Source organism: Bombina bombina, chromosome 2 (assembly GCF_027579735.1).
Source record: "Bombina bombina isolate aBomBom1 chromosome 2, aBomBom1.pri, whole genome shotgun sequence".
Classification (NCBI taxonomy): Eukaryota; Metazoa; Chordata; class Amphibia; order Anura; family Bombinatoridae; genus Bombina; species Bombina bombina.
Genome location: NC_069500.1, coordinates 599,514,795 through 599,541,974, shown reverse-complemented (window position 1 = coordinate 599,541,974; position 27,180 = coordinate 599,514,795). Strand labels below are relative to the sequence as shown.

Here is a 27,180-nt window from a genome sequence, read left to right as displayed (position 1 = left end):
ATCATCAGGTCCAGTATAAACACCAAAGAGATGTATAGGCAGGATACTTGGGTCAGGGAGTCGTGCCCTGATAGTAGCGTAGCTCCAAGATATGTTAGACACTTAGAGTTGGTAAAGTAATTGTAAAAAATTGTAAAATACACAACTCATGTTTGTGCCAATAACAAGTTGGACAAGCAGAGAAACAATGCTAGGCATTGACCCAAGTATCCTGCCTATACATCTCTTTGGTGTTTATACTGGACCTGATGATCCCCTGTATTCTGGAGCTGTTTGTGGGACACTGATCAGCTAGCTGGACTGCTGTAGAAATCCAGCCTGTCTCTATGGGCATGATTGATTGCCTTTGCTACAAGTGAGTACCCTGTGTTTACCTCTTGTCTGAAGTTTTCAAGATTCACCATTGATCTGCACCATTGGCACCTCTATCTATTGTGTTTTTCCTAACAAAGATGACAGACATGAAGTTTTGCATCAAAATAATCCTCATGATGTCACAATGGGATTGCTTATAAGGGTACTGTATAAACATAACTAAAAATTATGTTATCCTGTAACTCCTGCCTATAACAACCATGCACCGTGGTTTATAGTGGGCCATAAAAAAAGGGGTAGCTACCTCCTTTGCCCATTCTGGTAAAGGCCTGGTCAGAAACCTGACCGGGGGGGGGGGGGGGATATTTCATTGTGGTTTTAGCAAACTAATATTGTCATTCTATATAGGAAGCTGTGTAAAACAGCATTTTTATTTACTATTTCTATTCTATTTCCCTGGAGCAGAGGCTATTCTGGTGAAGTTATAGGTTCTGTTATATTTTTTTGTGTGTAATTGTGTTTAACTCCTTTTTACATAAACTGACTCTTTTTTTGTTAATAATAAATGTTCCTTTAATACGTTTTTGCCTTTTTCTAATATTTGAACCATGTTACAGAAGAGACTGGAAACACAAGTATTGGGTTTTTAGATTGATTATTGAAAGTTAGTGTTTTGTGTTTAAATGGGAGTTTTGGCTTTTTTTGGGTCTAGTACAGACTAGAGAGTGTTTGTTAAAGGGACATTATAAAATAATAAATTGTATAAATAAAAAAAACTCTGCCATATACTTTCATTATTTATTTTGTCCCATTTCCTGTAATTCCATTCTGAAATTATGAGAATTTCAGTTCCTGTTAGAAATGTAAGTGCAGAACACTTTTATATTCCACACAGCCATTGGCTGCACACTCTAGTGACCAATTTATAACAGCCTCTAATTGGCCACAGCAGAGAAGGTAACCTAAGTTACAACATGGCAGCTCCCATTGTTTTCTAGACACTGAAACTTTACACTTAGTTTGACAATATTTAAAAAACTAAAGAAACTTTAAAAAATACATTTACATGTTATTCTCAGACTAATCTTTTCTTTGAATGCATCATTCTATCTAGCATGTATTTAGTTTTTAATGTCCCTTTAACCGTTGTGACCACTGAACTAAGATACAGGCTTCCCAGGAGTGGCTAAACTGTAAAAAACTGGTTAAAGGGACAGTTTACTATAGCGTTTTCTCTCATTTAAGTTGTTTCCAGTTATCCATTTTACCTGCTGGAGTGTATTAAATAGTTTGCAAATAGCTCCTTTACTTTATATCAGCAATTGAAATAGCTGAATTTACCTGTGATAACGCTACCTATACTGAACGTTTCTATACTTAAGAATAGGCTATAAATAAGCTTTGTAAACATAGCAATTAGAATAAAATACACTCCCAATGAGAGGTGCGTGAGGTAGTAGGAGAGATAAGTAATAAAATGTTAATTTCCATTTGTTCTCTCTAAGTATTTGGGATTTGGTATACAAACAGAAATAAGATAAGGAAGCATTTATGTGTAGAGAAAGTGATAATATAATGATATTTGCATGTTCACCCCATTTTGATGGGTTATGGTGCTAAACAATAATACCAGCTATATACAAAATTAAACCTAAATAATTGGTTTATCATATGTTTTATACTCCTAGTATAAAAAGTAATTGAAAACACATTAAAGGGACAGTCAACTCCAAAAAAAACTTTCATGATTCAAATAGGATGTGCAATTTTAAACAGCTTTCCAATTTACTTTTATCACCAATTTTGCTTTTTTCTATTGGTATTCTTAGTTGAAAGCTAAACCTAGGAGGTTCATATGCTAATTTCTTAGACCTTGAAGGCCAACTCTAATCTGAAAGCATTTTAACAGTTTTTCACCACTAGAGCACATTAGTTCATGTGTTTCACATAGATAACAGTGCTCACGCATGTGAATTTACAGAGGAGTGAGCACTGATTGGCTAAAGTGCAAGTCTGTCAAATGAACAGAAATAAGGGGGCCGTCTGCATAGGCTTAGATACAAGGTAATTACAGGGGTAAAACGTGTATTATTATAACTGTGTTTGTTATGCAAAACTAGGGAATGGGTAATAAAGGTATTATCTATCTTTTTAAACAACAAAAATTCTGGTGTTGGCTATCCCTTTAAGGGAAAAATAATTTACAGTACACTAACCCTTTAAGCTGGAAAGGCTCAGTTAACCCTTTCTGTGACAAACTGGTGAATGATGCAGGTTTGGTCACACCTTCTCTACCCCATACTTACTAGGAGTGCCCACAATTAAGTTAAAGTAAATGTCAATTTTGACGAATTAGTGCCCGGTTTTTATTAATCCTATTAAAAACAAGGGCACTTTAATTCATCAAAATTGGCATTTCAATCGTTTTCTTCAAAAACTTACCTTTTAATCCTGAGAGCGGCTGCAGCGCTTCCTCCGCCCATCGCAAGTCCTCTTTGCGGGTCCAAAATGACGAATCCGGCTTAATCTAATCATGGCGTTCCCTCAGGCCATGATGCCCCCGGGGGAATGCCGTGATTTGAGGAAGCCGTATTCGTCATTTCTGACGTAAGCAGAGGCTTCCGACGGCCGGGGGAATCGATGGAGCAGCTTTCAGGATTAAAAGGTAAGTTTTTGAAGAAAACGCTTGAAATGTCATATTTGATGACTTAAAGTGTCCTTGTTTTTAATAGGATTATTAAAAACCGGGCACTAATTCGCCATAATTGACCTTCACTTTAACTAGCTAGGTACCATCTCAATAATTTATTAAGAGCTAAAAAGCATTAAGTACATTTCTTTGTAAAAATGTACCACCTCCTATAAGGGTAAAGGACTTTAGTGAATTTAGTACAGTGAAAAATATGTTTAACATTCTCTGCCACTCTCTTTTTTATATTAAATAATTCATTTCTGACTTTGGTACTATATAAAAAAAATTATCGAGGGATTTCGTCAATTTCATAAAGTGGAGTAATAGTACTCAAATGTAATGTAAATAAAACCAGTTACTGAAGTCCTGTGGGTATTTAGTATTCATGCTGTTTAGCATCAAGTCATTTCCAACTATTGACCGGAATGCAATTTATTTGAAACTTTATAGATTAGTAGTAAGACTGTTGACTGCTGAAGTTTTCTGGCAAAGATAAAATGTTAATTAAAAGTAATTTGTAATTAAAAACATTTTGTAAAATACAGAAAAAAAATACACAGAGTAAGCTGATAAATAAAGAGCAGTTGTATGTTTGTTACCCTTGTCCTTCAATAATTTATCAACAAGTAATTAACTTTCTGAATTATAAAATACATTATAATTAATGGTTTGACATTTGAGCTATTACGCAGCATATTAATTATCTATGTTTTGACATTTATTATTTTACATAAATGCAAATAAAATGCAATACGTTACAACTGACAAGCAACATTGTTATAAAATTGCTTATCTCTGACAATCTGATTTTAGAACTGTTAAATATGTAATGAAGCAAGTAAAAATGAACAACAAAATGATATTTTGCTTAAATCAATTTTAAATTTGTTTAAAGCAAATGAAGAGACTGAAAACAGACAATGTTATACATAGAACACAGTATTACTTGATGCTATCTTTGGAATAATTACACCTCCTACTCTGTTTCATATTTGCACGTAGAGAAAATATCTGCACTACAGAAATTAGTATGTGAGTCAGCTCCTCGAGATGAGTACTGTGACTACTTCAGGCAGGTGGAATCAGCAGGAAAAGTTCATATGCAGTATGTTTGCTTATAAAGCATATCAATAGCTCTGACAATTAAAAATTGTAAAGCACATAATTACAAATTATCAGATAGATTACGAGTTATGCGCACTATAGAGAAATTAACGAATGCAACAAAAGTTGCGTTATTTAACCCCCAATAGTGCTGCCATTACAAGTTTTCAAACAGCCGGCTTGTGCGTGCGATATGGCTGCGTTGAGCTCCATACCATACACAATACAAGCTCTGTTTTGACGTGCTCGTGCACGCTTTCCCATAGACATCAATGGGGAGAGTGGGCTAAAAAAAACACCTGCGATCGTGGAAAGAAAAGCTCCGTAACGCAGCCCATTGATGTCTATGGGGAAAAATAAAGTTATGTTTAAACCTAACATCCTAACATAAACCACAGATCTAAATACCCCTAATCTGCTGCCCCCGACATCAACGCCACCTACATAATGTTATTAACCCCTAATCTGCCACTCCCGATATCGCAGCCACCTAAATAAAGCTATTAACCCCTAATCTGAAGCTCCCGATATCACCGCAACTATACTAAAGTTATTAACCCCTATTCCCCTGCACCTCAACATAACCCACACTATAATAAATCTATTTCAGGTAAAAGAGCTGTTTAACTTAGGGCAATGCTCTACAAAAGGCCCTTTTAATGGCTATTGGTAGTTTATTGTAATCTAGGGTTTTTTTTTTATTATTTTGGGTGGGCTTTTTTATTTTGATAGGGCTATTAGATTAGGTGTAATTTTTTTATTTTGGATAATTTAGTTTGTTATTTTTCGTAATTTAGTGTTTGTTATTTTTTGTAATTAGATAGTTTGTAATTTTTAGAGTAGTGTTAGGATTTTTTTAATGTGTTGTTTCGTTTTTATTTAATTGGTAGTTAGTTTAATTTTAGTTTAGTAATTATCGGCTAGATTTAGAGTTTGGCGGTAGCCGTGAAAACCAGCGTTAGAGGCTCCTAACGCTGGTTTTAGGCTACCTCCGGTATTTGGAGTCACTCAAAAAAGGGTCTAACGCTCACTTTTCAGCCGCGACTTTTCCATACCGCAGATCCCCTTACGTAAATTGCGTATCCTATCTTTTCAATGGGATTTTTCTAACTCCGGTATTTAGAGTCGTGTCTGAAGTGAGCGTTAGAAATCTAACGACAAAACTCCAGCCGCAGAAAAAAGTCAGTAGTTAAGAGCTTTCTGGGCTACACAATACAATACCCCCCCCAACATTACAACCCACCACCCACATACCCCTAATCTAACCCAAACCCCCCTTAAATAAACCTAACACTAAGCCCCTGAAGATCATCCTACCTTGTCTTCACCATACCAGGTTCACCGATCCGTCCTGGCTCCAAAATCTTCATCCAACCTAAGCGGGGGCTGGCGATCCTATCAGCCAACCGGAATTCGAGGGACGCCATCTTGGATGACGTCCCTTAAAGGAACCGTCATTCTTCAGTTGGATGTCGCCGGATGAAGATGGGTCCGCGGTGGAGATCTTCAGGATGGAGCCGGTCCTCATCGGATGAAGATAGAAGATGCCGCTTGGAAGATGATGGTTGCCGGTCCGGATCTACTCTTCTTCCCGGATAGGATGAAGACTTTGGAGCCTCTTCTGGACCTCTTCACCCGCCGGAAGATGGATCGCCAGCCCCAGCTTGGGTTGGATGAAGATTTTGGAGCCAGGACGGATCGGTGAACCTGGTATGGTGAAGACAAGGTAGGATGATCTTCAGGGGCTTAGTGTTAGGTTTATTTAAGGGGGGTTTGGGTTAGATTAGGGGTATGTGGGTGGTGGGTTGTAATGTTGGGGGGGGGGGTATTGTATGTTTTTTTTTACAGGCAAAAGAGCTGAACTTCTTGGGGCATGCCCCGCAAAGGGCCCTGTTCAGGGCTGGTAAGGTAAAAGAGCTTTGAACTTTAGTAATTTAGAATAGGGTAGGGCATTTTTATTTTGGGGGGCTTTGTTATTTTATTAGGGGGCTTAGAGTAGGTGTAATTAGTTTAAAATTGTTGTAAGATTTTCCTTATGTTTGTAAATACTTTTCTATTTTTTGTAACTTAGTTCTTTTTTATTTTTTGTACTTTAGTTAGTTTATTTCATTGTAGTTATTTGTAGATATTGTATTTAATTAATGTATTGATAGTGTAGTGTTAGGTTTAATTGTAACTTAGGTTAGGATTTATTTTACAGGTAATTTTGTTATTATTTTAACTAGGTAACTATTAAATAGTTATTAACTATTTAATAGCTATTGTACCTGGTTAAAATAATTACAAAGTTACCTGTAAAATAAATATTAATCCTAAAATAGCTATAATATAATTATAATTTATAGTGTAGCTATATTAGGATTTATTTTACAGGTAAGTATTTAGCTTTAAATAGGAATAATTTATTTAATAAGAGATAATTAATTTCGTTAGATGTAAATTATATTTAATTTAGGGGGGTGTTAGTGTTAGGGTTAGACTTAGCTTTAGGGGTTAATACATTTATTAGAATAGCGGTGAGCTCCAGTCGGCAGATTAGGGGTTAATAATTGAAGTTAGGTGTCGGCGATGTTAGGGAGGGCAGATTAGGGGTTAATACTATTTATTATAGGGTTAGTGAGGCGGATTAGGGGTTAATAACTTTATTATAGTAGCGCTCAGGTCCGGTCGGCAGATTAGGGGTTAATAAGTGTAGGCAGGTGGAGGCGACGTTGGGGGCGGCAGATTAGGGGTTAATAAATATAATATAGGGGTCGGCGATGTTAGGGCAGCAGATTAGGGGTACATAGGGATAATGTAAGTAGCGGCGGTTTACGGAGCGGCAGATTAGGGGTTAATAATAATATGCAGGGGTCATCGATAGCGGGGGCGGCAGATTAGGGGTTAATAAGTGTAAGGTTAGGGGTGTTTAGACTCGGGGTACATGTTAGAGTGTTAGGTGCAGACATAGGAAGTGTTTCCGCATAGCAAACAATGGGGCTATGAGGTTTTTTTTCAGCTCAAACAGCCCCATTGTTTCCTATGGGGGAATCGTGCATGAGCACGTTTTTGAGGCTGGCCGCGTCCGTAAGCAACTCTGGTATCGAGAGTTGAAGCTGCGTTAAATATGCTCTACGCTCCATTTTTTGGAGCCTAACACAGCCTTTATGTGGACTCTCAATACCAGAGTTATTTTTATGGTGCGGCCAGAAAAAAGCCGGCGTTAGCTACACGGGTCCTTACCGACAAAACTCTAAATCTAGCCGTAAATTAGTTTAATTGTTAGTTTAAACTTAGTTCTTTTAAATTGACAGGGAAGTTTTAATTTAATTTAAAACAAGGAAATTGTAACTTTAATCTAAAATTAGGGGGCGTTAGGTTTAGGGGTTACTAGTGTAATTTAGTTTATTGTGATGTGGGGGGCTTTCGGTTTAGTGGTTAATAGTTTACTTTAGTATATTTCGTTGTGGGGGGCTTGTGGTTTAGGGGTTAATAGGTTTATTATAGTGGCTGCAGTGTAGCGCTTAATATAATAACTTTAGTACAGTGGGGGCGATGTGGGCAGACGGCAAATTAGGGGTAATAATATTTAAATAGTGTTTGCGATGCGGTAGGGCGGCGGTTTAAGGGTTAATAACTTTATTATGGTGGTGACGATGTCGGGAGCGGCGGAATAGGGGTTAATAATTATTTTTAGTGGCGGCGATGTCGGGAGCAGCAGATTAGGGGTTAATAACTTTAATATAGTGTTTACGATGCAGGGGAGCCTCAGTTTAGGGGTTAATAGGTAGTTTATGGGTGTTTAGTGTAATTTGTAGCAGTTTAGTTATGAGTTTTATGTTACAGTTTTGTAGCGTAAAACTCATAACTACTGCTTTTAGATTGCGGAATGGATCTTGTTGGTATAGGCTGCAACGCAAGCTATTTAGCCTCACTGCAAAACTCGTAATGGCTGCGCTATGGAAGTCCCATGAAAAAAAGTAATTTTTATGTGTGCGGGACTGTCGTTGCGGTACAGGCTAAAAGGCTTGCAGTACAGCTATACCAACAAGACTTGTAATGGCTGCAGTGCTGTTTTAATGGCCATTTTTTTAGAGTTAAAACACGAACGCAAAACTTGTAATCTAGGTGTATATTTTTTATGTACAATTTGCAAAATTATTATTATGAAAATGTGATTTGAAATATATCTGTAAAAAGCTAAGTTAAATTATTATTATTATTATTATTATTATTATACTTTATTTATTAAGCGCCAACATATTCCGCAGCGCTGTCCATGGATACAATTCATTTAAATAAAACAATACAAGACTTGTAAGATACAGGACAACATTTACAAACACATACAGGAGGGATTGAGGGCCCTATTCCCGTGGGAACTTACAATCTAGAAGGGTAGGAGGTTGGGAAACAGGAGGTGAGGACTGCAGGATTGAGAAGGATGTTAATGAAGAGTTAGATGAGGGAAATATTAGGTAAGTGAAATTAATTTATTATTGAGTTGGGTGGTAGGCTTCCCTGAACAGAAAAGTCTTCAGGGAGCATTTAAAGGAAGAAAGATTAGGGCAAAGCCTGACAGCACGAGGGAGAATGTTCCAGAGGGTAGGTGCTGCACGACAGAAGTTTACTATGCAATCTTGCAAGATTATGTTGAAATTCCACAAGATCACAGAAAAGCAGAGTGTGAAGTTAGCACTGATGATGCTGATTTTGTTTTCACCATGCAGATGACAGCAAAAAGAGTAGCTGAAGGATAACTTCTTACAGATCCCCTACTCTGATCACCTGAGAATTTTTGAGGTAAAATATCTTCATTTTTATTTTACATAGAGATGTTCATATGCTATTTTATAATCAGCTTTTCACAGATGTGCTGTATCACTTTAAAGTGAAGTAATATATGGGTAACATGTCCCTTTAACAAAAAAATATCTGCCTTATTTACATGTGAAATGAGCATGACAGATACAGTTAAAAATTGTTTAATTATGTGTAGTAAACCCCCCCAAACAACTTTGCAATATATTCTTGCTATTTATTCCCCCACCTTTTCCTGCAAGTTAGTTAACTCTAAAACCAGACTTCACAAGCATAACCATGCCACATATATGTCCCTAATTGGCCGTGCCAGAGATGATAAAATAAGAAACTGTAAAACAATTACAATTTTGCTAACAGAGGCATAACTAGAACTCACTGGGCCCCAGGGCAAAGTCTGTGGCCATGTCATTTGTACAGCCCCCCTTCCAAAGTATGGCTAATTATGTATACACAAACACACACTCAAACACATACACATACACACACATATACTTATATGTACACTTATATACAGATACACACACATATACACACAAACATGTGCACACATACAAACACATATATAAACACACAAACACATATACACACATATATAGTAGGGATGGGTGAATGCGGTTATATTCAAATTTGAATGTTAGAACAAATGTTATTGTAGAAATACCATTTACATAATCAAATGTTGATAAGAACGAATATTCTACAATATTCTATAATCAAATGCTATTTACAGTTTTCGAATGTCACTATTGATTTTGAATGTTCATAATTAGATTGAATGTCCACATTCAAAATTTGAAAATGTAACATTCGAATAAAACAAAAGCATTCAGAAGTTCATTAGTTCATGTGGTAGGGAATTTAGTAAATTGATACATAATGGTTACAAGTATATCAATTTGAATGTTTCTGTTTGAATATGGCATAATTTGAATATTACATTTAAAGAAAGAATTAGCAATACTATTACAAATATATCAATTTGAATTTTGCAAATTAAAATATTGCATAATTTGAATCAAATTATCAGAAAAATTAGAATTCTATATTACATTTAAAGAAAGCATTAGAAATACTATTACATTAAATAAATGTTAGGATGTTGTACAAACATTCGAAACTAATGAACAAATGTGTTAAAATTTGTTTCATGTTGCGAAACATTTGCACATCCCTAATACATAAACACACACACAAACATACATTCATGGTAAAATAGCTGCTTAAGAACATCCCCTTGAAAGTGTGATAATTTAGTAAGCAATATCTACTATTACAAATTATTTAAAGCAACTCCATGAATTATAAATTACAAAACAGCAGCTATAGATGCTAAATGCTATAGAGCTACTATAAGAGAAAGAGAAGGGTTAAAAACATTGCAGGCATTGCTTCTCTGACCTCACTCACCTCTGTTTGCAAAGTTAACATCACACAGGAAAGCTGTAATAGTTGGAGTGTAACCTGGCACTTGACATGCACAAGCTGCACTTTTATTCGATCAGTGAAGTGAAGTATACAGCTTAGCTCACAGCAGCAATTCAGGACATCAGGAGCAGAGTTGACACTGACTGCTCCTAAACCCAGCATTGCTGCCCTGCCCTGCCCCGCCCATCTTCTCCCTCCCCTTTCTCTAAAGAAGTATGTGCAGTGCTGATTTACAGCAGGTAGGGCTTTAACATAGAGATACATACATGTACATGTCTAAATATGTATATGTATGTATGTATGTACATATGTATGTAAGTATTTATATGTGTAAAAATGTATTTACAGACATATATACACATATAAACACATAAATACATATGTATACATATATACATATATAGACATATAAATAAGTGCGTTGGAACCCTATGCAGTCAATTAGCTGAAAACATGTAAAACCAAATTTATGCAATAGTCATATTTAATAAGATGTTTAACTGTGTATGTAGTTTAAGTATTTCACATTCCAAATATGAATATGGTCTAAGTATTTTTAAAATATATATATATATATATATATATATATATATATATATATATATATATATATATATATATATATATGTAAAGATGTATATTTTTACCAAAAATCATCAGATATATAAAGAAATATTTATTTAAGAATAAATAGAACATATTCTTCTATGTGAAGAACATTGGAATGTAAAATATTCATAATACATGGGTTTAGCTGTCTTGAATAAATGTGGTCAGGTTGTTGTGCGAGTATGGGTGTTAGTTTTTTGGGGGTATTTTTCAGTTGGCACGCTCCAAGTCTATGGAAGAATATGTTAACACGGTTATGATATTCAAAGTTGAACTAAAAGCCTCAGTCTAGCAAAGTTAACACACAAGCAGGACTGCAAAATAGAGCTCATCTCCTAATCTAGCCCTTAGTTGGTAAAACCCTGCCATTTATACTGAGCCCAGCCATCTTGGCATGCCTATATTGTTGTATCCTGTGACAGAGGCACTGTGCTTTCACAGAGCAATGATGTTGCTGGCTTTGTGACAGCTATACCTTGCATTTTGGATTAGCTCACACAGTAGAAAGCAGAAGAGTTATATTTTTGCATCTGCACAGTATAAAAGTTACCTAAGAAACATAAAAAGCCCACATGAATAATATAGAGAAATTCAGCCACTACAAAATGTACAGCTTCCACTCTGTATTGTGCACGCTAAACTGAAGTGCATGATATTGCTTGTCAAGAAAGCACCAACATTACTAATCTGTCAATTTGCACCACTTCTGTCACATGGTACAAGAATAGTAAAATTCCAAGATGGCAGAGCCCAGTTTGAAGATGCAGAACTTTACTAACCATCAGAACTTTTAAAGGATTAAAATAAGAGAATAGCTTTGAAAATAGCTGCAAGCACAGGAGCAAAAACAACAGCATGCTGAGTAGTTACTATGATACTGTAACCAGCTGTTTAATGTCCCTTTAAAAGTAAATTTATTATTTTGGGGTTGATAATTGGATTAGGGATGGAATGAAAATATTACAATAACCCACTCTGGTGGACTAGAATATGAGGTAATATGCTCTGCTGTTCTATTAGATTGGTGCATACCCTTATATTTGAAGACAGAGGTCTAAGGAAAAATTACATAGTAATAAATAATAATAATAATAATAATAATAATAAAAACAAAGAACAAGAATAAGAAAAACTATAGTATTATCATGACCAGCCACAGATAATATTTGCTCTTACCCTCAATGGGTCTTTTCTCAAACTGCACACATTCTGATGTGCCCGAGGGGAAAACAATGCACTCACAATTTTAAGTTTAAGAGTTAAGGTATAGGAAAAGCAGGCATAATTAATAAGTAGAAGTATATTACAAAGTTGTTTTGCTAAATGTTTTTAAACATTTTGAGCTAGATTACAAATGGCGCACAAAGATACTAGCGCAATCAATACTGCTTCTATTTTTGCACTTGTATTACAAGCCCAAACTTATTGTTTATCATTTGATCGAATGTGATAACATCTGTATGTAGGACAGCAAAGGTGCGCTAAATCTCTCACATAATGTGCATCTATGGGGACAAGTAGTAGAATTCATGTTGGTTATCACTCAAGCACTAAACTGATTCAATTTTAAAAAAAATCTATTCAGGTATTGGAGTCCTATGCTTTTTTTAAGTCAGTCTTGAAACACTTCACAAATATATACAAACACATACAAATATACACCTTTGACTCCTTCCCAGTCCCGCTCCTTGCCATATACCATATACCTTTCATTTTTCCACAGCAATCAATAATCACTTCTCTCAAAGGTCTCAAGAATCATTTAATTTTAAAGAGTTTTTTTGAATTGTGCTTGAGATCAACAATTCATCCACCACTTGTAATTTGAGGAAAATGAGCATGCTAATATTGCACCCTTTTTAACCATCCACTTTTTGTGTTGTGTGTTCTTTTTAGCATGAAACTGAGCACAATATAATGAACCCCGTTCTGTTGATTACTCTCCACTTGTAATCTTGCCCTTACGATGGTTTTACTTTTTTAACGTTCGTCTAACATATAAGGATCTGCCCCCGTCCACCCAGAGTCGCGGCTAATGGGCAGCAATACGCTGCCCGCATTTATCATTGCACAACTCGCCGAGTGTGCAACACTGTCCCCTGCTCTCATGCAGCCAATTGTGCAGGAGCAGGGGCTGTCAATCTCCTTGGTCAGAGAAGTCCGGGGGGATTGAGACACGCCACTATACAGTTGGTGTAGCAGGATAATAAGCAGCTGTCTGATGCTATATTTGTAGGTTCTTAAATGGAGCCCATAGTAGTGCATAGTCTTTTTGATTTTCACATGCTAATTGTATGTATTGTTTCTAGGTCTCTGTACTGTAATATAAGGCATGGTTATGAGTGTTAAGAAAGCTGTAGAAATCTTATTATGAGCATTTTTGAAACATAAGAAGTTGCTGTCCCTCCCTCGCCATTGGGTTTATGTTTCATCAGAAGCAAATCTCAGTGCACAGCATAGCAAATACAAACGCGAAATGTAGCTTGATATCAATATACTGGTTTTTGTCTGCCTGCAAAAACCTGCAGCAGCATCATTTAAACAAGATGATAGAAATATTTGTTTTGATTAGATCTTGTAAAAATGTGCTTTCCAAAGCAAAAGATAACAGAAGCCATCATATTGGCCATAGTCCAGGGAGGCAAAATGTAGCAGCAGCAGCAGCAGCAGTTCTATAATTTTGTTTTTGGAGATTTGCTCATTAATTACTGATGAACAGGTGTGCATCTGTTAGCATTATGATAGCATCTATGGGCATTGCTTCCTATGACCCATGTCCATGACACATTGGACCGGCGTCTATCCTTCATTAAGTGACAGGTGCGGGAGAGGATGTGGCCTAGAATGCACTATGTTACACATATGATGTTCTTTTCCAAAGCTTTCTAACTTCTGGACTGAAACAATAAATGCTATGTTTGACATTCTGGGTGCCTGGATCCCGATCGCCCCCGGAATTTTACTGTTGTTTAATATACCAAAGCTAAATGATGCAGCAAAACAAACTTTCGGCTAGATTACTAGTTTTGCGGTAAGAGCTGCTCGGTGCTAACTTGCAAGTTATTGTCACCACTCACCTCCCTATAGCGCTGCTATTACAGGTTTGCAAAAACCCGGCGTCAGCAGGCAATAAGTGAGCGTAGAGCAAAATTGAGCTCCATACCGCACTCCAATACCAACGCTGCTTTGAGCTGGTCTTACGTGCTTGTACACGAATTCCCCATAGACATCAAGGGGGAGAGCCGGCTGAAAAAAAGCCTAACACCTGCAATAAAGGAGCGTAAAGCTCCGTAACACAGCAGCTCTTACCGCAAAACTCGTAATCTAGCCGTAATTCCCAAGTTGTGGAAATCCAAAGTGGTTCCTACTAAACTCGACTGCTCGGCCCAGGTCACTGACCTAATACACCTAAACACTATCACTATATGCAGGTTAATAAACTGGACCTTTTAGGACATCTGGCTCTACTACTACTCAAATATAGATAACATTGTGCTGACTGGTGGCCTACCTGGGCCCAATTTAGACTCTTAATTAATCCCCTTCCACCCCCTTTCTTTTTTTTCCCCTCTCCTCACCTTTTTAATTCCTCTTCCTAATGCTTTTGCTTTCAGATCGCTCTCTAAATAGAATTATGATGACAATTTACATTGCCCCATTTACATTCAATGTTAATGTATAACTCCAAATGGTTCCGTGTTTTTATATAAATGTTAAAAAAAAGTTAAAATGACAGGCTCAAAATTGTTCATTGTTTATTGTCTTGTACACTTTGGATATCATTGACTGACTCTGGATTTTAGTCCATAGACAGGAAGGCTAGCCACGGTCATACAGTTAGTATCAAGTGAGGTTATTATCTGATAAAGCCAATTAGGGAAAAATATGTAGTAGTAGGTTTAGCCTGAAAAAATCAGCAGGGTTTTTAGAATTAAAAATTGCTCAATTTTAAGAGCTTATTTTACATGAAAGGGGGCAAAATAAATAATGCAAATGTATTGCAAAGTTTTTTCATAACAACATTTTATATAAAAATATCAAGGTGTTTACTGTACTGTTAAGGGAATAGTTAAGCATGAATATAGCAATTAATTCCTTTGAATTACTGGGTTAAACATTTTTAAATTATACAGTATATATCTGTCAATATTCCCAAATGTAGGTTTAGTAGATTAAATGTAAAAGTGTTTCATAAATATGCTTCATGCAACAGCATTTCTTTCATGTAATTAGCAAGAGTCCATGAGCTAGTGACGTATGGGATATACATTCCTACCAGGAGGGGCAAAGTTTCCCAAACCTCAAAATGCCTATAAATACACCCCTCACCTCACCCACAAATCAGTTTTACAAACTTTGCCTCCTATGGAGGTGGTGAAGTAAGTTTGTGCTTGCGAACTTCTTTTAAATTTTTGCCTAAGGTTGTGAATTCTAACAACATTAGTAGAGAAATTGTGGTTCCTTCATTGTGTCCTAATCCTAAGAATTCTAAGGAGGGATCATTGCATTCTTTGGATGTAGTTAGAGCTTTGAAATATTATTTTGAAGCTACTAAGAATTTCCGAAAGACTTCTAGTCTATTCGTTATTTTTTCCGGTTCTAGGAAAGGTCAGAAGGCCTCTGCCATTTCTTTGGCATCTTGGTTGAAATCTTTAATTCATCATGCTTATGTCGAGTCGGGTAAAACTCCGCCTCAAAGGATTACAGCTCATTCTACTAGGTCAGTTTCTACTTCCTGGGCGTTTAGGAATGAAGCTTCGGTTGATCAGATTTGCAAAGCAGCAACTTGGTCTTCTTTGCATACTTTTACTAAATTCTACCATTTTGATGTGTTTTCTTCTTCTGAAGCAGTTTTTGGTAGAAAAGTACTTCAAGCAGCTGTTTCAGTTTGATTCTTCTGCTTATAATTTCAGTTTTTTTCATTATAAAATTTAAACTTTATTTTGGGTGTGGATTATTTTCAGCTGAATTGGCTGTCTTTATTTTATACCTCCCTCTCTAGTGACTCTTGCGTGGAAGATCCACATCTTGGGGTATTCATTATCCCATACGTCACTAGCTCATGGACTCTTGCTAATTACATGAAAGAAAACATAATTTATGTAAGAACTTACCTGATAAATTCATTTCTTTCATATTAGCAAGAGTCCATGAGGCCCACCCTTTTTGTGGTGGTTATGATTTTTTTGTATAAAGCACAATTATTCCAATTCCTTATTTTTTATGCTTTCGCACTTTTTTCTTATCACCCCACTTCTTGGCTATTCATTAAACTGATTTGTGGGTGTGGTGAGGGGTGTATTTATAAGCATTTTGAGGTTTGGGAAACTTTGCCCCTCCTGGTAGGAATGTATATCCCATACGTCACTAGCTCATGGACTCTTGCTAATATGAAAGAAATGAATTTATCAGGTAAGTTCTTACATAAATTATGTTTTTGAACGATGTGTCTGCTCATGGAGCTGCCAATGCCTTCTATTGCATTGATGATGAATACATTTACATGAAACATATCACTGCCAGCTCTTTAAACAGACACTATGGGGCCAAATTATCACTATGCGAGCGGACATGATCCAATATTGCGAATCATGTCCTCTGCACATCGATAAATGCCGACAGCATACACTGTCAGCATTTATCATTGCACAAGCAGTTCTTGTGAACTGCTGGTGCAATACCGCCCCCTGCAGATTTGCAGCCAATCGGCCGCTAGCATGGGGTGTCAATCAACCCAATCGTATTGGATCAGGTTGATTTCCGCCGATGTCTGTCCGCTGCCTCAGAGCAGGCGGACAGGTTATGGAGCAGAAAAACGGGGCATCAAGCTCCATACGGAGCTTGATAAATACACCCCTATGTGTAAAATGCTGGTACATGACACATATTTTGATATGCTTCATATGAACATGCATGGTAAAAGCTAACAATGAAAACATTAATAACTTTTACTAGAAGCATTTTTGCTAATTTACGTATATTGCAAAAATGCTTCTATTCAAAAGTTAAATGCATTGATGTACATTTCAGTTTTGGCCAGAATTTCCCTTTAGAAGCAGAGAACACCCCTTTGTGAGAGACACTGTTCTCAAGAAAAAAATCTGCCTTTATAGAATAATTACAGGAGCTTCATAGTACTGGCGAGAGTCTTTATAGAATCTCAAAAGCCCAGAGAGCTTTAAAGAATTGGCCCCTAAGTAATAGTGTTACTGTGTACAGTGAGATAAAGTGGATTTCATGTAAATATACATAGATAAGCTAATGAGATCTGCTCTCCCTTGAAACTACCCACTTCATTGGGTTGTGGTTTCAATTACCAGAGACTACTATTTTGCATACAAAAAAGAACATAAAGGAGCTATTCCCCATGCATTTTATAGTCTGCAGCTGATATACACATTAAGGGGCCGATTTATCATTGTCTGTCCGACATGATACGCTGTAGTGTATCATGTACGACAGACATTGCTGAATGCCGACAGCATATGCTGTCTGCATTTATTATTGCACAAGCAGTTCTGGTGAACTGCTTGTGTAATGCTGCCCCCTGCAGATTTGGGGGCCAATCAGCCGCTAGCAGGGGGTGTCAATCAACCTGATCGTATAGGATCGGGCCGATAGCAGACCGCAGCCTCAGAGGCAGCGGACCAGTTATGAAGCAGCGGTCTTAAGGCCTCTGTTTCATAACTGCTGTTTCCGGCGAGCCTGAAGGCTCACACAGAAACAGGGGCATCAAGGGCCATTTTAAGAGTAAAACAGTTTTACAGTAGTACATTGTTCTTTAAGTATAACAATGTATTTGGCTTTGTATATATTATGAAACTAAAAACTAGCTCAGTGACCTATTTCCTGTCTGATAAGCTGAAACCCATGTGAAGAAATTAAAATCTCTCATAATTTACCAGTCAAGCGCTCATTGTCAAGTATTTTTTTTCCAACCCACTGCTAAAACTGCGTTGTTAATGCTATTCATATTTAGCTCTGCAGATTAATCTCAAAACTTTGTATTTCACTTGAATCATGGAAAGCACTTATTATTTCTAAAATACAATATAAATACATATAAAATAATTATGTTGAGCTAGAATTTTTTTTAGGATATATTATTACATACCTGTATTAACTCCTCCAGTGAATATCCAGGCCCCTGTTGTCATGGCAGCTTTGATAAGGCCTTTCCCAAAGACCTGTTTAAGTTTTGGCTGAAGCTCAAAGTTTTGGAGTCCTCCATGGACAGAAATGAGGAGTTTGGGAAGTTCTAGTTGCCACTCTTTTGTCATGAGGTGCAGAAGTAGGTCAGGCTTTGTGTCAAATGATACTCGTACATACTGCAAAAATACAGCAAAATCAGACGATCAAACACTAAGTCATTGTAATTAATCAATATGCTCAAAATATGCAAATTGTTTTATTAGTGTTAAGTAATATTAATATATTAAAACCAAAAAGATAACTAACATTTCCTTTTTCATTTCTAATTTTAGATACTGGAAATTTTCATAATCTATACCTAATTATTATACTCAGTTAAGATAATCTTCAACTTGCTGGACATTGGACAAAACTAATTAAATATATGCATTAGATTTTACAACTTTCCTCAAACTATAATCTATGAATGTGCATTTAAAGAATTTATGTCGTCTCATATTTTGTCAGTCTTAGCATTTTCATTTTTTTACTGATTTTGTATACGCTTGAGTGCAGCTTTACTGTTAAAAAGCAATTAACCTATTTTCATTTGAGAAATGAGTGGAGTTTTCTTTTACGATTACTTAGATTACAAACTGTCTTTCAGATGGTTGTATGTACAGTATTACTCTGTGATCGTTTGCCTTATGAACCTATTGATATTTCCATTTAATAGTTAAAGCACAACTTTTATTGTTTACACCATACAACTAAAACTATTCCCACAGATAATATAAAGTAAACTTTTATAATCTTACAATGTTAGCCTGCAACTTGTCAATTATGCTTATCAGTAAAAAGTCAAACATAGCACTTTGTGAAGCTATTTATCTTTAAGCGTGCCAGCATGTGCAATCACAAGTGAAGTCTATTATTTTTCTATTATTTTGGCTTCTACTACCAAAGACTGGCAAATACATTCTTTATGAACATAGACCAGTAGACTGTACCATTACACACATCTATAGAAATGTATTCAACATGTGTGTAAGCAAATATAATCAAACCAGTAGGTGCAATAATAGATTTAAAAGTGCAAATAAATATTTTAAAAAGAAAACAATGGCATTATTGAGATGTCCCAAAATGTAACTCTGTTTATACCAAAACTGATGCCAGGTCACATAGTCAGGCAAAATCATGTAATGTTATAGAAAGCCTGCAAGATATTCAATTACTGTGTTCAGCACATGAGAATATACTGTTCTCCATTTAGAGAATTTGATTATTTCTTGTGTTTAAGTTCATTCACTTCAATGATTTGCATTTTGTTGGCATTTTTTTCCTGAGGCTGTAATGTAATAAGAGAAAAGAAAACATGGGTATATAATAGAATAAAATAAAGATGCATAGTGAAAGACTGAGATTTAAAGGAACAGTAAAGACTTTCATGATTCAGATTCAACAATATTAAACAACGTCCCAATTTGGTCCTATTATCTAATTTGCTTTGTTCTGTTTTTATCCTTTGTTAAAAAGCATACATAGGCAGGCACAGGAGCAGCAATGCATTACTGGGAGCTAGCTGCTGATTGGTAGATACACACATACACTGGCCCTTGTCATTGGCTCACTCTATGGAGCATATTTATTAAGCTCTGTATGAAGCTTGAGGCCCCTTGTTTCCGGCGAGTCTTCAGGTTCGCCGGAAACAGAAGTTATGAAGCTTGCTCTGAGGCGGTGGACAGAAATCAACCCGATCGAATAGATTGACACCCCCTGCTAGCGGCAAATCTGCAGGAGGCGGCATTGCACCAGCAGTTCACAAGAACTGCTGGTGCAATGATAAATGCCGACAGCGTTTGCTGTCAGCATTTATCGATGTGCAGCGGACATGATACACTACTTTGTATCATGTCCGCTTGCACATTGATAAATATGCCCCTATGTGTTCACCTAGCTCCCAATAGTGTATTACCACTTTTTCAACAAAGTATACCATAAGAATAAAGCCAATTTGATAATTGAAGGAAATTGGAAAGTTGTTTACAATTGTATGCTCTATCTGAGTCATAAAAGAAACTATTTGGGTTTCATGTCACTTTAAAGAGAAAAAGAAAGAAAAAAAGATTGTACAGTAAAATGAAATATATATTGATAGAATAAAGGAATAATATATTAGTCTTAGGAAGAAACAATGATGAAAGAAAGAAAACATTTAATTGAGGGAAAACAGAAAAATCTGAAAGGCTGCAATGAGTGCAGTAAAAAGTACAGATTTGAGACTACTTGTCACTATATCGCTACTCTGTATATTGTGATTGGCGAGTTTTTGAAACTGCTTTGTTATTGCTAATTGTTTTATGCACTGTTTCTCTCTTCTGTGGTAGAGCCTTTGTTTTATTTTAATATTTCAATGTATGTTCTACTTTTTGTGCAACTTTGTACTTGAGTGTAACAGTTAACTAGAGCTCTCAAGTTGTGTTATCCTTATGTGCAAATAGCTGCGATAAACTCCTTTTCACTTGTGCACAGTTAGCGCTCCACTTGTAATCTAGCCCTTAGTGTGATCAACCTCTTCAAAATTAAGAAGAATAAAGTGTTTTAAATGGATACCAGAACAGAAATATTGTTTTGCATATATATAGCAAATGCATGCTTAGTTCTAAAAGAGAAACAACTATTAATATTTAAGCCAGAAAAAAAAATCAGTTCTGATTGGACTCTTTTACATTATAAAAGTGTAATTGTCCTGCTATCTTTTCTCTGATTGTGTCCTTGGTTGCAGCAAATATTGTTTAATGAAATCTAAACAGCATGGGATTTTAAACAAAATCCATAAAAGGAGACTTTACATTTTTTTCACGTTATTATTCCTTTTTTTATTTTATTATTATAACTTAAGGAATGGAGATATTAATGAAGTTTAGTGAATTACTTGTTGAAAATAACATAGGAATTATAGATACTAGAAGAACTTGAGGCTGTTAGTTAATCTAAGCCTACTGTTTCTTTAAAGGGGAAATGACATCATGAATGTACCATGGCTTTATTAGAGTGACCCCCTCCTTGAAATTCAATCGTTCCAAAGGCATCAGTTGGGCTGAGCTGTGTGTGTTTGCCGACTGACCACTTTTCAGACTGAACTTCATTGCGATTCAATCTGCCTTCATTCTTCTCATTTTGAATTACAGAGATACTTGGCGTCAATCCAACATGCTGTCCTATGAGACGCCCACAGCAACACCTACAACAAAATGAAAACAACAAAATGCCTGCATCAGCATCACAATGCTCTCAAGTGCACAGTATACAGCTGTGCTTCAGGCGTCTATGGGAAACTTTATACAGCGTGCCAAGCCTAGATACAAAGCAAGCAGTGATGACTCAGCTTTCTCTTTTTGATCTATGGATTTGTAATCAATGATCATTTAATTCAATTATACTTTTTTCATAAAACCAAGAAGCATTTTTCACAATGTAAAAAGTAAAAGGTAGTAATAATTGTGCAACACATTACATTTTATGCTAGACTTTTCACATACTGGAGGTAATTGCAATGGGTAATGTAAATAGTGCTCTTTAAACTATAGGTGCTAATTATGGTCTCACATTATTGACCATTAAAATCAATCATATGTTGCTTATTTTGTAGTCCTGTAAGGTAAAAAATGTGTCTCCTCTGTGTTGAATTGCTGTTTGTTCAACCAGTGATTACATTTAAAGAGATAGTAAACCTAAAGTTTTTCTTTAACAATTTAGATATAGCATTCAATTGTAAGCAACTTTCTAATTTACTCCTATTAACAATTTTTCCTCCTTCTCTTGGTATCTTTATTTGGAAAGCAGAAATGTATGTTTAAGAGCCGGCCCATTTTCGGTTCAGAACCTGGGTTGCACTTGATGATTGGTTAGTTACATTTAGTCACCAATAAGCAACTGCAACCAAGGTTCTGAATAAAAAATGGTCCGTCTCTTAAACATACATTTCTGGTTTTTATATAAAGATACCAAGAGAAGGAAGAAAAATTGATAATAAGAGTAAATTAGAAGCAGTTAAGGAGCAGTGGTCTTAGGACCGCTGCTTCTTAACTTCCACTTCAGGCGGAACTGAAGCGGAGTGGGTCGGAGGCAGCATTCACTGCTTCATAAATCGACTCCTTAGTGCTGTTTTACGAATCATACTATCAATTAAGGTGGAAAAATAAATTAAATATTTTTAGTTTTAAAATAAACTTAATCTTAATGGAAAACAATAAAATGTCATTGCTTTTTTTATTTGTACTGTACGCAGAAAAGTGAGATTAGTTTAAAGGGAAACACTTTCCAAAATACTTTCATTATTTATTTTGGCCGCTTTTCTATAATTTAACCCCTTCCCGTTGTTAGGACGTTCCATGCCATCCTAACTGCGCTGGGCATGAGCATCGTTAGGACATCATTGAATGTTCTAGCCATTTCCTAAATCGGGTTTCCTTCGCAAAGGTGTGCCTAGCCTCTTTGGAACCGCCCAACCTAACCCCATTATTGAAATCACGCGCTTGCATGAACTTTCGCAAGATTTCATTTTTTTACTTAGTTAAAAAAAAAAAACTGGTGATAAATGAGACTGGGCAAACAAGGTTGTGTGGAACATAGGATTGTTAAATGAATTACCTAATAGGAGTTCCACACAGCCTTGTTTTCAGTTTCTTTTATTGCCTCTTTTATATATGTCCCTAAATATCCTTAAAGGACCAGTCAACACATTAGATTTGCATAATCAACAAATGCAAGATAACAAGACAATGCAATAGCACTTAGTCTGAACTTCAAATGAGTAGTAGATTATTTTTCTGACAATTTTAAAAGTTAAGGAACAGTTTACTATAAAATTGTTATTCCCTTAATGTGTTTCCAATGACTTTTTTTACTTGCTGCAGAGTATAAAATATATGAAATTTGCATTTTTAAGGCTTATTTGTGTATATGAATTAGCTGATGTTGTGTTTTGAAGCCACAACATAATAAAATGGGTTGAGTTTGTAGGCATAATCACATCTCATTACTTTATCACATTGTGTACATATACCTGCTTCTTTATCTGTCCATAAACCAATCACCAGTACTTGGAAAGAACAATGGAAAATTAACATTTTATTACCTTATCTCTTCTATAACCCACTGGGAGTGTAATTTCTTCTACTGGCTGTGTTAACACAGCTGGGCCTCAGGACCAAAAACTTTAAGGATAGGTGTGGATACCACAGGCTACATAAACTATTTCAAATGCCAATATAAGGGTAATAGAAATAAATATAAACTATTTTTTTTTTTTTTTTTTAATTTTTATTGTACAAAAAAAAAGAGAAAAATACAAGCAACACACACATAACACACATTTCTCCATACTTGGAGATTACAACATAAAAGAGAAATGTATAAGAAGGGACAAAAGCCAAATAGCCAAAACCCTTTCCCGGACAAAAAAAAAAAAAGTAGTGAGAAAAATAAAAATATTCCCTCTCTCCTCTCGCCCCCCCCCCACGTCCCCCAACCCCCCCCCCAATCTAGTTTAGTGTTGATGATTTGTTCTATATATATTGTACGAAGTCATTTCCCTGAAGGCCCACGAAAACCCTCCACCTTCTACAGAATTTTTCTCCTGAGGGCCCCCCCAATTTTGATTCATACGCTGCCTTAATTGATGAATCTAATAATGCTTTCCTCACTTCTGAGATAGTGGGTGTCTTACAAGAAATCCAATATTTAAAGAGAAGTGTTCTAATAATTATTAACGCTACTAGTATAAAGTCAACATACTTATCCCAAGCGGCGTGGGATCTTAAAAAAAGAATAGAGTCTCGTGTTAGCTGAATCTTTTTCTTTACTATATTAGAGAGAAAATATTCTACCTTCATCCAAAATTGATTTACCTTGGGGCATCCCCAGACTAGATGAATCAAGTCAGGGTCTTGAAAGTGGCATTTAGAACAGATATTAGACACATTTTTGTTCCACTTAGCCACTCTCCGAGGGGTTAAATAATCTCTGTGTATCACCCTAAATTGAATTTCCCTATAATAAGATGAGGAAAACAACCTCTGTGCAGTCTTCAAACTCTTTAAAAGTATTGTCTCAAGATCAGGAGAATCAACCAGTGTTGACCACTGGGAAGTCAAATCTGCTAAAACCGATGTTTCTTCCAGAGATACCAAAAATTTGTAGATAAAGGATAATAATCCCTTCCTAACCTTTACCAGATCAACCAACGGGTGTTGTTCCCACATCTGGGGATCCAAATTCACTAGTTTAAGAATATAGCTTTTTGCTTGAATAAAATAGAATATATGTTTTTTCTGAGCTTCCGGGAAAATCTCTTGAAATCTATCGAATGTGTAAACTTTATTTGACTCAGAGTCATAGAAGTCCTTCACTATAAGTGGTCTTCCTGGTGACCATTTTTTAAAAGTGTCCACCATATTACCTAGAGGGAAGGGTGTATTGCCAGTTATCGGAAACCATTTTGAGATATTCTGCCTCATTCCAACCGATTTAGTTAACCTTCTCCAGACTGTTATTATATCTCTATACAGAGGGTGTTCCAGTAATCTCTTTCCTAATTCTTTATTTGAAGCAAACAAAATATAATTTAAGGAGAGCGGGGCACAGACTTGATTCTCGAGAATCTCATCCGAGTATACAAAAGATCTTGTTAGCCAATCCATAGGGAATCTTAAGATGGCAGCCTGATTATATCTCTCTAGATCGGGTAAAGCGAGCCCGCCTTTAAAATAGGATTGATATAACTTGGCTAATTTCAGTCTTGGTTTTCTCCCGCTCCAAAGAAACACTCTCAGAGCTTGATTAAAGAGACGTAGATCAGCCTTGTTTATTAAGAGAGGAAACATCCTCAAAGTGTACAGAATCTTAGGGACAATAAACATCCTATAGAGAGCTATCTTGCCTGTCAGTGAAACCGGGAGTGAGACCCATGATTTTAATTTTTCTCTGCTATCCTTCAGTACTGATACAAAGTTATCTTTATACCAATCTGCTGTATTAGCGGAGATCTTCAGCCCCAGATATTCCAACGTGTTAGTTTCTATAAACTGAAAGGGTTGTGCTTCCCCTGAATTGTGCTTCAGCCACAAGATTTTAGATTTCAAGAAATTTGTTTTGTACCCTGAGGCTCTACCGTATTGTTCGAGCAGATTAATAATTGCACCAATCTGCTTTCTTGGCTAAGCAACAAATAGCAGAAGGTCATCTGCGAATAGAGCAGTTTTAAATTTTACCTGGTCTATATTTATTCCGATCAACATGTTTCTTAATCTAATAGCCAAAGGTTCTATTATAAGATCAAACAATAATGGAGACATCGGGCATCCCTGACGGGTGCCTCTAGTTAGCATAAATGAGTCTGACATGGAGTTATTAATCAACAAAGAGGCCTTAATATCTGAATATACCTTAACGACAAAATCCCTAAAAAGGCCCCTAAATCCAAATCTCTCTAGTACCTGGATCAAGAAGGGCCACTCCACCCTGTCGAAGGCCTTCTCTGCATCCAAGGATAGCAGGAAGGCCTCCGGCAGGGCAGTGCAATCTCCCCCATACCGCTTGATGACCTGTAGGATTTTCCTTACATTCAGTTCAGACGCTCTACCAGTAATGAAGCCTGCCTGATCCTGGTGCACAATCGCTGGTAACAAAGGTTTCAATCTTTCCGCCAGAAGCTTCATCAGTATCTTGTAATCGAGGCCAAGAAGCGAAATGGGTCTATATGAAGTCATATCCGATGGATCCTGATTGATCTTTGGAATTAAGATTATATTAGCCCTCTTAAAATTCTCCGAAATTTGTTTATCTGTTCCATAGTATGTATTATAAAGATCGGTCAGTACCGGGCCTATCTCTGTTCGCAAGATTTGATAGAATTCGACCGGTAGGCAGTCTGGGCCAGGAGCTTTTCCTCTAGCCATTGAATTAATGGTTCTTTGTATTTCCCTCTCTGTTATTGGTTGGTTCAGACCCTCACTATCCTCTACTGTAATTTTTGGGAAATTGATCTCTTCCAAAAAACTTTTAATGTCCTCTGAGTCCGGACATTGCGATGTATATAAGTTGGTATAAAACCTCTGAAATAATTGCAATATTCGACCTTGATCTGTATATACTTGGTCCTTCTCTCTTATTGCTGCTATTGATTTCCTCCTAGACTGTCTTTTAAACAGAGAGGCCATATATTTGCCAACTTTATTTCCATATTTAGCAAATCTAGCACTATTCTTATATGAGAGTACCTGTGCCTCTCCCAGGAGGAACGTCTCTCTTTCTTTCTTTGCCTGGAAGTAATTGTCTGTATTCAGTTTACAGGGTCTTTCCCTAAACAAGATATATGCCTCCCTTACTTTATCTGAGAGATCTAGATCTTTCCTCATGTTCTCTTTCTTTAACTTTGCCACATAATTAGAGATTTCCGCTTTCAGATAGGCTTTAGCAGCTTCCCAAAAGAGCTGGACATCCCCTCTGCAATGGCTGTTAAACGAGCTATAGTCTTCCCACGCTTTAATTAAAACATCTTTAAAGCTGATGGAATTTCGCAGGTAAGCTGGAAAGAAAAAAGAATTAAATGAGAACTTCCTTTTTTCTGCGATAGATAGAGTAACCGGAGCGTGATCTGATAAACTAAAATCTCCAATGCTACATTTCTCAACTTTAGAAACTAATACATCTGAAATCAGAAAAAGATCTAACCTTGATAACGTATTGTGAGTTTTAGAGCAACACGTATATTCAAGACTATTTGGATTTAACAATCTCCATATATCAACTAATTTTAGTGAGTTATGAAGTAGATTAAATATTTTCTTCTCGAAATTCAATTGAGCAGATTTAAATTTGATCTCCCCACTCCGAACCCCACTTTCCTTCTATCCAAGTATGAGTTTGGTGTAACATTAAAATCCCCTACCAATACTATCTTGGCTTTAGGAAATCTAAACATCTTCTTCACTAATAAGTTCCAAAATTTTTCATTAGAGACGTTAGGACCATAGATGTTAACCAACAAGTATTCTTCCCCCTCAATAGAAAACCTAATGATCAAATATCTTCCC

General features: G+C 36.2%; 1 protein-coding gene across 4 annotated transcripts in view; it reads right to left on the bottom strand.

Annotated features, from left to right (window-relative positions):
• Positions 1–27,180, bottom strand: part of TRPM3 (transient receptor potential cation channel subfamily M member 3) — an 814,585-nt gene that overhangs the window by 490,554 nt on the left and 296,851 nt on the right. For all 4 annotated transcript variants that reach the window (XM_053702508.1, XM_053702509.1, XM_053702510.1 and 1 more), the window contains exons 3-4: positions 21,122–21,326; positions 18,063–18,276 (exon numbers count right to left, since the gene is read on the bottom strand). In XM_053702508.1, the coding sequence (XP_053558483.1) occupies positions 18,063–18,276; positions 21,122–21,326 (419 nt within the window). The remainder of the gene's footprint in view (positions 1–18,062; positions 18,277–21,121; positions 21,327–27,180) is intronic.